General features: G+C 33.2%; 1 protein-coding gene across 2 annotated transcripts in view; it reads left to right on the plus strand.

The window, feature by feature from the left end:
* Tao (Serine/threonine-protein kinase Tao) overlaps window positions 1-14,499 on the plus strand; it is a 92,509-nt gene extending 78,010 nt beyond the window's left edge. The window contains exons 15-17 of one of the 2 annotated variants that reach the window (XM_089086530.1): window positions 1,771-1,889; window positions 6,559-6,607; window positions 10,669-14,499. In XM_089086530.1, the coding sequence (XP_088942656.1) occupies window positions 1,771-1,889; window positions 6,559-6,607; window positions 10,669-10,707 (207 nt within the window). In that variant the 3' untranslated portion in view covers window positions 10,708-14,499. Of the gene's footprint in view, window positions 1-1,770; window positions 1,890-6,558; window positions 10,152-10,668 lie in introns of those variants that run through there. The other variant, XM_089086529.1, reaches the window with a different exon arrangement.
* The last annotated feature ends 2,392 nt before the right edge of the window (window positions 14,500-16,891 follow it).

The raw sequence follows: 16,891 nt of genomic DNA on the forward strand, positions 1-16,891 counted from the left end.
GAAAAAAAAGAACTGTCAAGTAAGGAAGAATCTCCATTTTAAGTTGATTTAGGAATTATAACTATTATTTCGATTAATCTTAGTGGTAAAAGTTTATTGCGAAAACAAAACTATGGGAATTTGGAAATTAGCCTAGAATTCCATGAAAATGGTTTATAGATCGAAATTAAAACTGTACGATTGGAATCTCCATAGCTGAAAACCCCATAAAGGAGAGTTACAGTCTCCCATCTTGAACAAAAAGGGAATCACCTTTTTGCAAGGGAAGTATTGACGTGTATCCTTTTTTTTCTCTTGTTTTTTCTTTGTCACTAGTGGGGTATTGGAACATCATAGACAGCTTTTTAAGGGCTCATTTGAAAAATAATTTTAATATCCACATGTTTTTTGTAAGTAACAAATATAATAAAATATTGTTTTTGACAAAGATAGTTAATATATATTATGTTAGATGTTTTACATCTAAGGGCGTATCCAGGTTTTTTTTTCGGGAGGGGCGGGGGGTATAAAAAAAATCGAAAATATTGTAAACACAAATTAACAATTTGTATTTCATATCAACGTTCTTGTATTTACAAACGTTGATTTTGGGAAATTTATAGGGAAATTAACTTAGTGTTTTTCGAGGCGTAAATGACGTCAGAGGTTGGTAAGATTACTACTTGAATCGTTCTGGATTAGTTGTCGGATAAGTTACACCTCAGGATTACTGAGGATAAGTGACGTCATATATCAACAAAAATTTCATTTTTTCCAAAAATGGAAAGAATATGTGAAATTATATGCAGAGATAAAAAAAAGACAGTAATTGTGAAATATGACACACCTTCAGGGGTTTGTAAATAAGCCCTGCTTGTAGTGAAGTACATGTGATTGATGTTGTTATTCGCCTAGCTGCCTGTAGCCTTTCAGCTGACAAGTTGTCGGATAAGTATTTTTTGTTATCTTTTACAGATTACCCTTAGGGAACTTGATATTGAGCGGATACGTAGGACAAGGGATGTTCTAACGCACTATAATCTTCTTTTGGTGAAATTCGTAGATGGCGGAAGTATCGAGCTCATTTGCCAGAGAAAAAATGATATGGCTGTGATTTCTACGTGCATAAGAGCTCACGCGATGAATGGTCTAAATTTTTAAATCGAATCACCCCTGTCAGTGTCCGTTAATGTACATTAATAATTAGTACATGTGTTTTTTTTTTTTTTTTTTTTTTTTTTTTTTTTTTTTTTTTTTGAGACGGAGGAAGAGACAAGAGAGTTTGTGAGAGAAAGAACTGAAAGAATAATGTACTGAACTGAAAGAACTGAAAGAATGATTAGTGCATATGTATTTTTTTTTAGATGGAGGAAGAGACAAGAGAGTCTGTGAGAGAAAGAACTGAAAGAATGATGAACTGAACTGAAAGAATAATTAGTACATATGTTTTTTTTTTTTTTTTTTTTTTTTTATATATATTATTATATAGATGGAGGAAGAGACAAGAGAGTTTGTGAGAGAAAGAACTGAAAGAATAACGAACTGAACTGAAAGAATAATTCATACATATGTATTTTTTTTTGTTTTAGATGGAGGAAGAGACAAGAGAGCTTGTGAGAGAAAGAACTGAAAGAATAATGAACTTAACTGAAAGAAATGAAAGAACAATTTGTACATATGTTTTTTATTTAGATGGAGGAAGAGACAAGAGAGTTTGTGATAGAAAGAACTGAAAGAATAATGAATTGAACTGAAAGAACAATTAGTACATATGTATTTTTTTTTTTTTAGATGGAGGAAGAGACAAGAGAGTTTGTGAGAGAAAGAACTGAAAGAATCAGGCAATTGCATGAAAATCAGGCTCGTGAGCTGGAAAAATTTGATGATGAGTCGGTTAGACTAGGTTTCAGGTACGATTATTGTTAAATTTATTAAGCTAAAAGATGATTGAACCCGTGACGAGACAGTCACAAAGGATGGCCTCGCTCGTATTTTCACTATTTCTAGCTATTGCAAAATATTTGAGATATTAATTAATACCTTGTGGAAATAAGGGCGTGAGAGTTCATTTTTCAAAAGGAAATAGAACCGTGGTGTCCACCTCTTTTATGAGGACTGAAAAAGAAATCTATTGACACCTTCCTCCGAACACGAAATTTGACGTCTCCTAATTTAACCTCTCTTGAAGGAAATCTTTATTAAAAATTGTAAATTGATACCCTAGTTGCGAGACAAAAACAGGGAAGACTTATCAAAACTATGTATAAAATTTGTTACCTTTTGATATACAGCTTAGAGAAATAGTCGGCTTTAGGCTTGAGATGCCTACTGTATAGCGTTACGTGTTTGCTTTCAAAGCTGAAGTTTAGTGATTAAGAGGGACTTATGGACAATTGCCAATTATATAGAAAATGTATACCGTGAATTAGAAGTTGAGTTCCAAGATGTGACAAAATGAACTGAGCAAAAAAAATAGACTCAAGAAAAGCTATCAATATAAGGGTGGAAGGAAGATCTAAAAAGTGAAAATAGTATCTTACATGATTGCCAATCATCAATTAAGAACAGCCCAAGTCAGCAGAGTACTTGTGCTAAATGTAGGCCAAATCATGATTAATAAGTGTACAATAAATACCAAACGAAACAGAAAAAACAAAATTTAGAAAATAATACAACTCAAGCAAGAAGATGCTCTATAATATAAGTAAAGAAAATACAAATACAATTATGAATAAACGAGTAAAAAAATAAGTTCAATAATATTCTTAAAATATAAAATCAGACAGTTCGTGGTAATGGACTGTAAGTAAGGAGCAACCCTGCTTATTAGTAACCGAAACTCTAAAAAAGGCGTGTTGATACCAATAGATACATCAAAAGAATCAGATTTTAATGCTGATTTCAAATATATAAGTTTTCTCAAGTTTAGTTTTACCCATAAAAAGTTTACACGCTTGAGAAATTTTGCCTGATTTTCGAACAAAGGGGGAAATACCCCCTAAAAGTTATATAACCTTAATGAAAATCACACTATCAGATTCAGTGTATCAGAGAACCCTAATGTAAAGGTCTCAAACTCCTATCTGCAAAAATGTGGAATTTTGTATTTTTTGCCAGAAAAAAGATCACAAATGCGTGTTTTTTTTTTGTTTTTTTTTGTTTTCAGGGGTGATCGTATTGACCCAGTGGTCCTAGGATATCGTGATAGGGCTCATTCGAACGGAAATTAAAAGTTCTAGTGCGCTTTTTAAGTGACCAAAACAAATGGAGGGCAACTAGGCCCCCTCCCACGCTCATTTTTTCCCCAAAATCACCCGATCAAAACTTTGAGATAGCCCTTTTGTTCAGCATGGTTGAAAATATAATAACTATGTCTTTTAGAATGACTTAATCCCCCAAAGTACCCGGGGGGAGGGCTGAAATTTATGAACTTTACCCAATGTTTACATATAGTTTTGGCTATCGGGAAGTATACAGACGTTTTCAGGGGGGATTTTTTCTGTCAGTGGGGGGGGGGGTATGTGGGAGGATCTTTCCATGGAAGAAGTTTTCATGGGGGAAGGAACATTGCTATGAAGGGGGCCCCGGTTTTCCCAGCATTATTTTAAAAAATAATCAGAAATTAAATAAAAAAACAACAAGTTTTTCAACTGAAAGTAAGGAGCAACGTCAAAACTTAAAATGAACAGAAATTATTACGTATATGATTGGGTTCGCCCCCTAGTCAATACCTCGCTCTTTAAGCCAAAGATTTTTTTTAGTACTTTCATAAGAGCTATTTATTCGAATTAGCGGCCTTTGTGACTAAGGGGTCATTTTTAAAGAATTGGAACAAAATTTGAACTTTAGCGTAAAGAGCGAGGTATTTACTAGGGGGCGAATTCCCTAATATACGTATTAAAAATATATGAATATAGAAGTTCGTTAGGTAAGTTAATTCGTAAGTTACGTATATTTATTACTAATAAAAACGTTCGTAAATAAAATTCAACAAGTTTCGAGAAAGCCATTTAACCAAATAAATTAAAATTAATATGCAAGTTTTGTTTTAATTCTTCATGTACGGTGAGCCAAAATCAAACCTGCCTTAATTCAAAAACGTCCAAAAATTAAATTAAATAAAAAAGTTTTTTTTAACTGGAAGAAAGGAGTAACATTAAAACATAAAACGAACAGAAATTATTCCGTATATGAAAGGGGCTGTCCCCTCCTCAACGCCTTGCTCTTTACGCAAAAATTTTTATCGTTTTAAAAAATAAATTTTTGAGAAAGAGTCTAACTTTAGCGTAAAGAGCGAGGTGGTGAGGAGGGGACAGCTCCTTTCATATACGGAATAGTTTCTCTTCGTTTTAATGTTGCTTCTTACTTTTAGTTAAAAAACTTGTTTTTTTTGTTTAATTCTATTTAAGGGATAGTCTTATTCAGGTTATAATGCAATACCAGGTATTACCCCTTCCTTTTTTACTTCAATATCTTCCTTCTCCAATATCTCCTGTTTATACAACTTCATTATTATTGATTCATTATTATCGCTTCTCTTTTTTTCCCATTCCTTAATTGAACATAAGTTTATAATTAATTACAACCGATTTCACGAAGTCCCGCCTTTCAATCATTAATTATAATCTGTTGACGTGAAAAGCATCCAAGGCCAGGTTGCTGTAAACACCTTGTTGATTATATCGGCAAAATATTTGTCACCTGCATCTTTATTCTTATTTTGCAAATATGAACGTTAATACTTTATGCTGCTTATTGCTTTATGTATTTTTGTATGTTTGCCTCCTTTAAAGAATTTAATCCATCTAAAGAATTTGCCCCCTTTTTAGAAAAATTTTTAGAGCTATTTAAACATGATTAAATGCTAAGGCTTTGTATGTTTATTCCGCCATTTTTTTTTTTTTTTTTAATCTTTTTTGGATTTTTTTTATGTATTGATCACTGACAAAGCTAAGAAACAGATATACCTTTAGAATAAAAATTTCCTGCAGATCTAACATTTATTTCTGTCTCAAGTTTATTTTAACACCCCCATCCCCCCGAATAGTTAAAGATATACCCTTAATTGTATGTATGCACTGGTTTTTCTATACGTCACTCTTTTCTTTAAATTGATTTAACGTCTTATCAAAACGATGGGAAATTCTTTGCATATATGCAATTCTGGGTATATATTTCACCGTTAGGGGGGGGGGGGATAAATTTGCGAAAGAACTGAATATTATATTTGAATTCAGGATAAAATTCTGATTCCGAAGGTGTGTCTGTTTCATAGCTATCATAATAATCAGAGAATCAAAAAATTTACTTTCATTTGTGGCGTCATTTGCCTGTTGTCACCTTTTTATGTAATCCTCCCTCCCGCAACATTGCGCCGTACGTACTCTGTACGTACAATCACTTTGTACGTACCCCCCTAACTTCTTTCATTTTGCTCATCATTTTATAGCTTATTTGTATGGGTGTATATCGTGACGTTACGCAAAGCAAGGGTATACTTTTATCAAAAATAGACTAAAAAATACTTTTTGTGCAATTTTGTGGTGAAACTTAATTTCCGTTTTTTTTTTTTTTTGTTTTTTTTTTAATTTATCAGTGGTTTGTCAATAGCTAACTTGCAGAGTGTTTGTGTTATTGTTTTTTTTAGAAAACAAAGTAAGCAAAGAAAGTCAAACCAAAGAAAGAAAGCAAAAACCAACCTGTCCGTTGCGCTTTTCTTTTTAAATTGATTTCTCCTTTTGATAAGAGTATGTGTAACTTACAAAAGTGGAAACTGGTTCTAGTGTAAAAAAAAACACCAACACCATCTATTCTTTGGTGATTTTATGTATTTTTCAATATAATAATAAAAATACAAAATTAATGGTACTAATATAATCGGCAAAATCTAGTACAGTAATGTCTGATTTAAGTTTCAGAGAAAAAAAAAAACACAAATACGACGAAAATTGAAAAAAGTACCAAGAAACGGCTAAATTTAGATGGCGTTTGTGATTTTCTCTTTTGACACTAGCGATAGTTTTTACTCTTATGTGTCGTCCATACTCTTTGGCCTAATATAGACATATTATTTGTGGTTAATTCTCACAGTCCCTCAACCATTTTTCAGTTTAGTTGTTTCAATTTTTTTTTATCTTGTACGTCTTACTCTCTTTGTACCCTCTTTACACCTTGGGAGAGTGTAAAGAGGGGGGCTTTGAATAGACTGGGATGGAGGAGGAGCATGCGTAGCTATGTTGGCCTCAGGTTGATTGGTGCTGCAGTTAGTTAGTAGTATTAGTAGTAGTATTAGTATTTCTTTCTGTTTATTTTTTTTTTCAATTTTGATTTTCCTTTTTAAATTTTCATTAGCTAATTAAATTCAAACGATATAAAAGACCTTTTAATATGCAATAATGGAATTAATAGTTTTATTAAAACATGACTTTATCAGTACTTTTATAACTTTGTCAATGACTTATCATGGCTTTGTCAGTATTTAGCATTAACAGAGCCCCATCCATTTATAATTAGTTCCTCAGCTCATCCTATATTACTGTTGGTTGACCGCTGTTCCTTTATTTCCGTTTTTCTTTTCAGCGCGTTGTCAATAGCTGAGCCGTCAAGGGAATACTTCCATGATGACGAGGCAAGTGTTTCTGGGAGTATGTTAAGTCTGGCAAATCCAAACACTACCCTAGCTTCATTTTTAAATCATAGATAGTGAGATTTATTTTCCTCTCTGTTGTGGCATACGTCACTTAGTCTGTTTTGTGTTATTTTCTTTGTAATCACTATTGTATATATTCAGATTGAAAGCAAAAATAGAAAGGATAGGTTTCAGGCTCCATCAATTTTAAATTAGACCTTTTAGGGGGGGGGGGTATATATGTATGCAAACTATTCGTTTATCAAGCTTTCGACTGCTTATTTGCAATTTCACATGTATTATATTTTATCCATAGTTATTTTTTCAAACGTCTGCTCCTAACGGCTCTATCTATTAGATAGGTGCTGAATTATAATTTTTATGTCTTTTAAACTAAGTTCTGACTGAAGATGGTACTTTTTATTAAGGGAAACTAACCAAATGACCTTGTTGTGTGTATGGGCCTGACTAAAAACTATTCGCTAGATACTTTTTAGGAGAAGGATTTTTTAATTTTTCTGTGAATTTTTTCTATTCCACAATGTGCGAATTAAAATATTACGTTCTTCTTTTTAGTTTTAGCTGGAATTAGTCACAAAATAGTAGTTTGCAAGCTAACTCATTACAGCTCTTATGTCTGAATGAAGGGAAAATGTTCTTCAATATTTCCTGGAGATTTCTTAAAAATGGACACTCTTTTGGATGCATATCTAAAAAAGAGTATAATAAACATATTTTTATAAGTGTGTATCTTCACTGTCACGCCTAAAGGGCGTATCTGACCTTTTCAAACTTCTAAAATGATTGCCTAAAGCCGTTTGGTAAGCTGTTCCATAGGACGGATTAGCAGGGAAATGTATATTAGACCACACTTTAATTCTCCACATCTACGCTTTCCTGCTGATCCCCGCTTTGAGAAGAGCTTAGCAACAGGAAATACCGTGAAAATATTAGATACGACCTTTAGGCATAACGGTAAAGATATGCATGAAGCTTTTATCCGTTTTTTTTCTTTTTTTTTAATTGTTCTGATCTAAAACTGAAGTGAAAAAAAAAAAAATATTGCGCGGCTCAGGATCCTGCTGCCGAAGCGAATCCTCTCAGAACCTTGCTTTAATGTAGTTACTGCTCCCCTAACGAAGTTTAATTAAAATGTATATTAATATATCTATCATAGCAAATATATTTTATTGATTGGATGTGTACATTGCAAAGAAATTGGTTGTTTGTAATAAAATGTTCAGTACTGCTTCTAGATGAATATTCAAGTTGTCAAAATACATATAATTTTTCTTGCTATTTAAACATTATCTCCAGGGTTCAAATTGTTACCTTCCTGTTACTGAAGTTTTAGATATTTGAGATACAATTTGGGTGAATTTGTCTGTTTAAGGATGATATTATATTTTTGTTCATACGAAAAAAAGGTGGCAGAAATTGTCACAAATTTTTTGTCGAAGTTCCTGGAGGATCCCCGTCTACTAATTTTTTTTTAGAAAGATTGATTGCACAATTGCATTAGCTCATAAAGGTTTAAACAAAAAACGTTTAAATCAGTATTCTCGCGCGTATATGAAATGCTGTTGCAGAGATATATCCGCAAGAATGTTTACATTTGTAGTACATCTTCTACTAGAAGAGTAATTATCCGGGATAGAATAGTATACCAAGTTTTCGTCAAGTTTTTCCAGAATTTTCGATTCCATGGTCAGACGGCATTAACTTCTTCTAAAAAAGGCTGGCTAATTTGAAACAACGCAAATAACAAATCCTGTTCTTAATTTATTGATTTGAGCCATGTTTAACTTTCTAGAGTAATCTTTATGATTCAGCAGTCAGAGGGAAGATTTAACAGAATATTTTTGGAAATTAGAAAAGATGTAAAGGTATGGTGTTTGTAAACTCCGCTTGGAAACAAAATGGGGTTAATATAGGATTTTCCAGCCAGTTTCTTGCCATTTTCATTTTTCGCTTCTGTACTAAAGATTTAATGCTAAACTTGATGGCCCTTTTGGTGGTCCTCATAGTTGGCTTAAAAGAGAGTCAACAAGCGTAGTGAAGCTGTGAAAAAAAGTTTCTTTGGTGTATTGGACATCTAAGAATTTATTTCTCTCTAATTCTGATGAAAAAACCGTTTTGAAGTCAAACAGAATACGTATGAAGCTATAAAGACTCTGACCTTTGATTCTATGGGAGACTATCTCGTAAATGAGTCATAACTATGATTACCAAAAGTTGGGTTCGGGTATAATAAAAAAAAAACTACTCTGTTTATGTCAAACTTTTTTGTATGCCTTGAGGGAGTGTGAGGGGTTCCTTTTCGTGCATTCTTCTTTGTGCACCAAAGTTATCTTAGCTATAATTGTAACGTAATGCTTTTCAAAAAATAAATAATGTTTTTGATAAATTTTCTAACACTGGTTGTAAAGGAATGGGAGACTATCTCCTCTGGGAAAGTTGAAGAGTTTTGGGCCTATAATGCTTGATTCGACACCTCCCTCCCCCACCCCTTAAGGCTTTTACCCCTAAATTACTAGTGATTAATATTTATCGGGCTTGGAACATACCCTAAGTCTATTTTCCGAATAGAAGTCGACAAATAGTTATATATATATATATATATATATATATATATATATATATATATATATATATATATATATATATATATATATATATATATATATATATATATATCCCACCCTCCCGTCGTTACCTGACTGAATTGATATTTCATCTTCATTTTTTTAATTAGTTAATTTTCATTAATCCTTCACATAATCTCCCAAAAGTCTAATGATTAAAGTCTAAAAAAGCTAATGATAAGCGAATATTTTGACTGGGTTTAAGTTAGGCAAAATCCTCGTTAAAAATTTTTGGGGAAAGATGGGCTAATTTGTTTAGACTCACCTTTTATTGTTATTAAACTTTAACAATTTGAAACCTTTTCAACAGATTTTTCGAAGATAATTACACACAGGAAAAAGCCTATGGCTTTTTCTTAATTGGAATGAAAACCAACCTGTGTATGTGATCTTTACTGCAATGGTTGCAATCATCTTGTATTTGAAAATGCAGTTTTTTTTTGTCAAAAACTAATTTTATTTTTGTGTTGTGTTAATTAGAAAAACGAGAAGCTGCAGTAAATTCCTTTAAAATAAGCCCTTAAACTACTCTATATGATTTTCCAATGCCCCACTAGCAGCGGAGAAAAAAAAAATACTTTCCATGCAAAGAAAAGTGATTTCCCCTGTTGTTTAAACCAATATATTTCCCTTGTTGTTCAAGCCAAGGAACTGTAAATTTCCTTTATAGAGTTTTCGACCATGGCAATTCCAATGGTGCACTTTTCTTTCGATCCTACACCCTTTTTAAGGGTTTCTGGCTATTCTTTGGTTACTATGGGCCGTGTTCGTCTTTTACTAGGCTGCAGCTATCGCAGCAACCACGATTAAACTGTAATAGTTTGAAACCTTTTCAACAATGTAAACTTTTTCCTTTTTTTATTTTTTTTTTGTAATAAAATTCAAGAGCGGATCCAGGATTTTTGTTCGGGGGGGGGGGGGGGGTTTACTAATTTTCGACTGGTTTTTCGACTAATTTTTTTTTTGGGGGGGGGGGTTCCAACTTGGTAACCCCACCCCCCTGGATACGGCCTTGATAAAATTATTAGGAAACAATTAAGTTGACTGAAATCATTCACGGAAAAACAAAAGAACTACTAAAAACCTTGTGAATGAAAAACGATAGATTCTTTTTTCAAAATTTTACGCGGAAGGTTTTGAAACCAATCAGGTTTTTAAAAGGCGAGGATATTTGTCTCTAAAAACAAGATAAAGTGTGATTGGCTCACGAAAATACGAAAAATATGTAAACCAATGAAATTAGCGCACTTTTTACCACGGAGTTATAAAAAAGTAATCTTTCTTTTGACTCGTTTTTAGAGCGAAGTCTTTCTATTGGCTTGCTTTCTAGAAGGGTGCTATTTAAAGCAAAATTTTTCTCCGAATATGTTCTGAAAAGGCAGATGTTTTGGCATTTAGAATTTTTTTTTTTTTTAGGTTGGCCTAAAAAGAGCATCATACGGGGCAAATAATTGATGTACATTAGAAAACAAAATTGAATAAAGCTAAAGTTTATGCTCAACCTCTTCAAGAAACATAAAAGTGGCTAGTCCCCGTGGCTCTGCTCAAATTCCACTCATTCTATAGTGTCCCTGTAATCTCTTATTATGCTAATTATAATCCTGTAGTGTCTTTTACTTCCCATATAGTTCACTTATAGAGGAACTTGTGTGTTTCTTTTTTTTGTGCCCAACTTTTCAAGAAACACGAAAGTGGTTGGTGGGGCTTTTCCGTTTTTCCCAACTAATATATTTCTACAGGATATTTTTTCGACTCTGGATCTAGTTTTCTCTCTTAGGGTGGATGCAATTCTCAGATTTGAAGATATTCAGTAAACTTTTTCCTCTTAGAACCACATGGAGCCTTTTACGTATAAAATTCTAGATTAGGGTCTTCTGTTGATCTTGAAAAGTTGTCAAGTTAAGTAAATGAAGCTCAGGAATGGACCCTGAGCCTTAAACATCCCTGGAGAGGAATTTTTAAGTACCTACCTCTACTTTTATCCCCTCCAAAAGGCAATAAAAAGTATATCGAGCTTCATATCTTGGCTCAATCCTAATTTATAAGGTTTTAAACATTTGCAAATCTATTTTTTAAATTTAGGAAAAGAACTTGATATGGCTTAAAATTCTAGTAAAATAATGGACAAACTATTTTATATTAAAAAACTGGAGCTAATGAAAAAGAGATTGAAAACTCAAAATTAAGGGTTTTTTCCTCAAAATTTCGGTAGACACAGGCCTGTCATGTATGTATTCTTCTCTGCCCTAGAACTAACGTAAGACTGGAGATAGTACCTTGGTAATACATTCCCATTGTATATTTTAGGCCCTGGATTCATTCCTGTAATTTTTATTCACAGAACTCAACTACTGTCCGATATAGTAGGAAGCACCTTAACTAAAACTCTACCCTGTTTTTCCATAACAACTAGCGGTGTATCTATATAAGTATATACAGATATATCTCCTTTTATATCCTCTGGTGGAGTGGTGTATCTCCTTTTATATCTTGTTGTTGTTTTTTTCCATCTCAACTCTTTATCATGTGAATTTGTGTCGATCAGAATGATTACAAAACGTTATCGTTTTCCACTAACAGAAGAACGTTATAATGAGGCAAAGACTGGGAAAGATTTTTTGGGTTGATTTTTATTCCCAGGTTTGATTTTCAGAGGCATATTTTACTTCACTAGAAGTAGGAAGATTGCCCCTGACTGGGGCAATTTATACTTAGTACATAATAATAAAATAGTACATTTGTTTCTTTAATCAAAAAAATATGTTGTATACATTTTTTTTTTAATGTTTCTTATATAAAATCATTCAAAATATAAGATTTATTGAAATATTAAAATTATTTACAAGTATATAAAAAAGCTCCTAAAAATTAAAGTATCGTTATTCAGTTGCAAAATGTAGTTTTTACACTTTATTTTTCAATTAGGGGCTGAACAGAGCTAATTATTAACATGTGCACTCTACTTAATTTGCTGGAAGAAAAAATTACATATGTCAAGGCCATTAAACAGAAGGGGATGTTCCTGCTTAATTTTATTGCATCCAACGTTGTTTGAAACATTGTTGTTAATCTATTGAAAATGAAACAACGTTGAGATGAAATGAAACAACATTTTACATCAATTAATCTAACTAGATGAAACAATGTTGTTTCAGTCTTCTGCAAAAACTTATTTCAAGTTTAAAACAACCTCTGAACTGACCTTAACATTGAAATAACCTTTCCAAAAACCTTGGGAACCTTATTCCATGTTTCTTTTTACAGTTAAAAACTCTTAAAAACTTGATTCCCTCTCTTTTTATGTCCTTGAAATGACCTTCACATCAGTTTCATGGTTAGCTTTCTCTTTGCAATAACTTTAAACTTGAAATGACATTTTAAAAAACTTAGAAAACCTAGTTCCAAGGTACTTTTATTACATGTATTGCAATAAAAACATGCAAAAACCTCATTTCACTGCCCAGTAATGTCCAGGCCTTTAAACAGAGAACACTCTGTTTCACTCTTATTTCACTAACACTGTCCCCTTCATTCAGAATATAGAGCTCATAACCCCTCCCCCCTGCAAAGTCACAACGAAACCATTCGACTGATCTATAGGGACATCAAATATACCCTCCTAGAAACTTTTCTTGAAGTTGAATAGACTTAAAGGAAACTTAATTTTTTTTAACAAATATGCTTCTTAAAATAGTGTTGAATGAATGCTAAAAGGAACGTAATTTATGGCCTGAAAGCAACACTATCTTTTCGTTTAAGCAGTTGAGTCTATTGGGGGAGGGGAAGGGTATTTTCATTTAAAAATACTTTTTTTTGGGGTGGGAGAAGGGGTTATTTTAATAAAAAAAATTACAAACTTGCCCACCCGTTCTCTATTTGGGAAAATACATTCCCCTCCCCCTCAAAATTTTCTGTGGATTGACGCCACCGTCAATAAGAAACTCTGTGCGGTCCTCTATCGCTTAGCAGCAGAAAATTTAGTTTTACCCGTGTCAAAACATTAGCACTTTTCCGTGAGAGCGATATTCTCTTATCCCGTTTATTCGTTCTCGGTATCTCTAACGGCCGAAAAAAATTGAGCTGATATTATTTTATTATAACGTCAATACAATAATATAGAATTTCTGAAAAGCAGCGATCAAAATCTTTATCGTGTCTTCCTTAGAATGAGTTTAAGAGCAGTGCGGAGATTTCGCTGAATGAGCGTGTATAGTTTCAAAAAAAAGAAAGATTAATAAACTCTGAGACTTCCATTCTTATGAATTTCGACTGAAGAAAAGAATCTAGAAAGAATTTCAATGCCATTTTTCAAGTATTTCCTTATTATTTAGTAAAACAATAAATATCGCTAAAATTTGAGAAGAAGTCTTACTTTCAGCGGCAAAATGGTTAAGTTCTCTGTGAAACATCCGAAAATCCGATTTTTTTTTGTGGAAAGTTGTGAAACTTTCTTTGACAGATATGTATTTATTTACATTTTGTTGTTTATTCTTTTTGTAGCTTTATTTTAAAATTTTACCAAATCAAATTTAGTTTTGTTAAGCAGAATAAGCTTTTGTGTGGGATTTTATATTGCTTCAATGTTTGTTTTCTTTGATATTCATGGTCATCAATCACAACATGGCCATGTTTAAAGGCTACAGCTGACCATTTCCTCGAGAAAAAAATAACAGGACGCTTGTCACAGTTTGAGTCTCGCAAACGCTGATATTCAATCACTCTTGTCGCTCTTCGAATAGTTTCCCAGAAACATTGCATGTTAAAAAAGATGGTGCTTATCCGCATAAGAACATTTCGAAGTTCTTAATAATCCAAATTGAAATAATTTCGTAGAAACTGGTTTTCTGTTTAAAACGGTAGACTTTCTTTACCATTGAAATTGATTCGGAGTGTGTGAATTAATCGTAGAACTGTTATTTAAGTAAACACTTTTAACTACAGCCTTTTAAAACAAGCTTTCCTTTATTTTAAGTTATCTTCTTAATTATAGTTTATACTTAACTAGTCATTGGTATAAATTAAAATTAGTATATTCTCTTTGTAAATAAGAGAGGAGATTGTATTATATATGCTGTTCTTTTTCTGTGCATTGGTTCGTATTATTCAGTTGAATTTATTTTAAATCACAAAATAAAAAAATTATTTTATTTTCTTAGACTTGGCAACATTGTGCTTTGAGTATATATATAATTTGTATTGCAGTTGTTACTGCCAGATGACTATTAAATAAATGAATAAATGTGTGCTTTTCAACTTGTTTAGTTCTGTTCTTTTTTTTTTACGAAACGATGGTTTTTTTTTTGCTCAATATTTGCTCTCAAAACTGGTGTTGGTCAGAGTTGCCGTCTGTAGCACGAAATTGCTATTTTAGGACTATTACAGTCAATGTTTTGACTGCAGCACCAAAAATTGCTGTGTAGCACGCAATTTTTGTCAAATGTAGCACTTTAGGAGCTGACCGTGGTGTCAATCCTGGTGTAGAAGATGAAACTGATATTAATTCCTCATTGGAAATGCTATGATTACTATCGCGATTTTTAATCACTTGGTATTATTTATACCAGAAGAACTGTTCACCAAATTAGCAGAAATAGAATCCTGTAAAGAGACGAGGAAGTGGTCATGGTCCTCCTCTTCTTCGTCAGTATGAATACTAGACGACAGTAAAGCAGCTGAGTAGACACAATAATCGAGGCTAGAGCGAGAACCAGTATTTATATGGCAGATCTTTTTTTTTTATAATCCTGAATTTAGGGGAAGACTATTTAAGAGAGTTTAGGATCATGGAGACGTTGCATTTATATCGTAATTCAAATCACAAACTAGTAACCAGTCCTATCCTTTCGCACACAGATCCCGGCGATTAACTTATTCGGATTGACACAGGTCTCAGTAAAAGCAGTATGCCAAAGCACATTTTTCCTGTTATGCGCCAGATAACGGTAATTAAAACAACATCATCAATCCCAATCGTGAGATAACGATTGTCAAAGCTATAACACATCGGGGGAAAGTGGCAGAATCAATACTCGATGATACACGCCAGAAGGACGCCCACATGTGCGTCATACATTCGTGGTAAATATGGCATGATCTGGACTTCTCCGCAAAAAATTAAAGCTGGCACCGGTCAACTATTGTTCTTGCAGTAGGACTATATCAAAGTGATCAGTAGACTGTCAATGAATATGTCTTTGTCATTAGTTCTATTAAAATTAAAGGGAATGTACTAGAAGATTTTATATTAGTTTCCGCAAAATTTTCACGAACTTAGGACATTTGAATTTATAAAATACGTGATCACCAGCATAATTTGATTTTTTTTTGGGGGGGGGCTACGGGGCAAGTCCCTGGTTAATTTATGAGGACCCGAGTATCTTGTACGTTTTAGAATATTTGCAGGTAGCTAGAATGTGGTCAGGAGACCAGTACTTGTGGCTGCAACACGGAATAGGGTTGAACTCGACACCAAATATAAATCCATGGTCTATTTTCAATACATTTTTAAGCGTGTATTTAAGTGTAGGGCTATCCCATAAATCGAGCAATATTTTCAGTAAATCATCATCATGTTCAAATCTTCTAAAGAGACCATGGTATTTTTTTCAATCTATTTTACCTTAAAGAACCACAAAAACAAATTTGCAGAAGTCTTTAGCTGCCAAATCTCCAATTTTCACAACTAGTTTATCACGAGAAGATCGCAAGTTGACAAAAGATTCATATACATGAATTTTATTGATCAATTCTTGACGCTAACTGCATTATTCGGACTTGGAGGTACATTTGAGGAATAACGGTGGCGAAACCATCCGAGGTACTATTAGCAGGAGCAATTTGCGCAAAATTTAACTCATAAGGTGTAAACTTATTGTTCTTAAATTTAAGAGTTTGTGGAATTTTAGTCACCTTAGTGGTGCGTGAGAGGCAAAATGGAGTGTATCCCTCGTCCGTGCCTCGGAACAAAATCATGCCATTTTGTTGAGAGTTTTCGTGGGACTTTTTTGAACATAGCATTTCCGTCGTTTTTTAGTTATAAACGAAATATATTAAAAGTGTGTGTTATAAAACATAATTCATCGAGCCTAACTCCTGCTTTTTGAAAGAGTATGAAGCAAATACACAATTTTCTGTTTTCAAATGCAAGTTATCGAACTTTTATACGCAAGGGCATGGCTGGTAAGGGTTAGCAAGAGCTAGAATTTCAAGCCCAACTATGATTACCCATGCAAAAATGAAAACAGAAAATCAATCACTGTCACATTTCAGGACACATTTGGGGAAAGCCTCCCCATCATCCGTAGGAGGCCTGTTCCCTGAAATACTGCTGCTAAGTGCACCCTTCGGAGAAAGCCGCATTTATTGGATCGTGGTTCAAGCGACCCTTCGAAATTTAAAGTGCCTAAAATCTTTTTTCTCCGAACAAATCTATGGGCTAATAAAATGTAAATACATTTTGCCCTTTAAGATGCTAAATGGTATCGTCGGCGATTCCTTAATAAGCATTTTTAGAAAAAGCTAGCATTAAGGCTGTCTGACTAGTTTAATTTAAATAATTTATTTTTGCACCCTTTGACATTAATAGCTAACAAACATTTAGGTTTCCGCAATGCCTAGCCAAAAGCAACCAAATGTAAAG

This window comes from Artemia sp. Qi Xiang Cuo, chromosome 3 (genome assembly GCF_049724085.1).
Source record: "Artemia sp. Qi Xiang Cuo chromosome 3, ASM4972408v1, whole genome shotgun sequence".
Lineage (NCBI taxonomy): Eukaryota > Metazoa > Arthropoda > Branchiopoda > Anostraca > Artemiidae > Artemia > Artemia sp. Qi Xiang Cuo.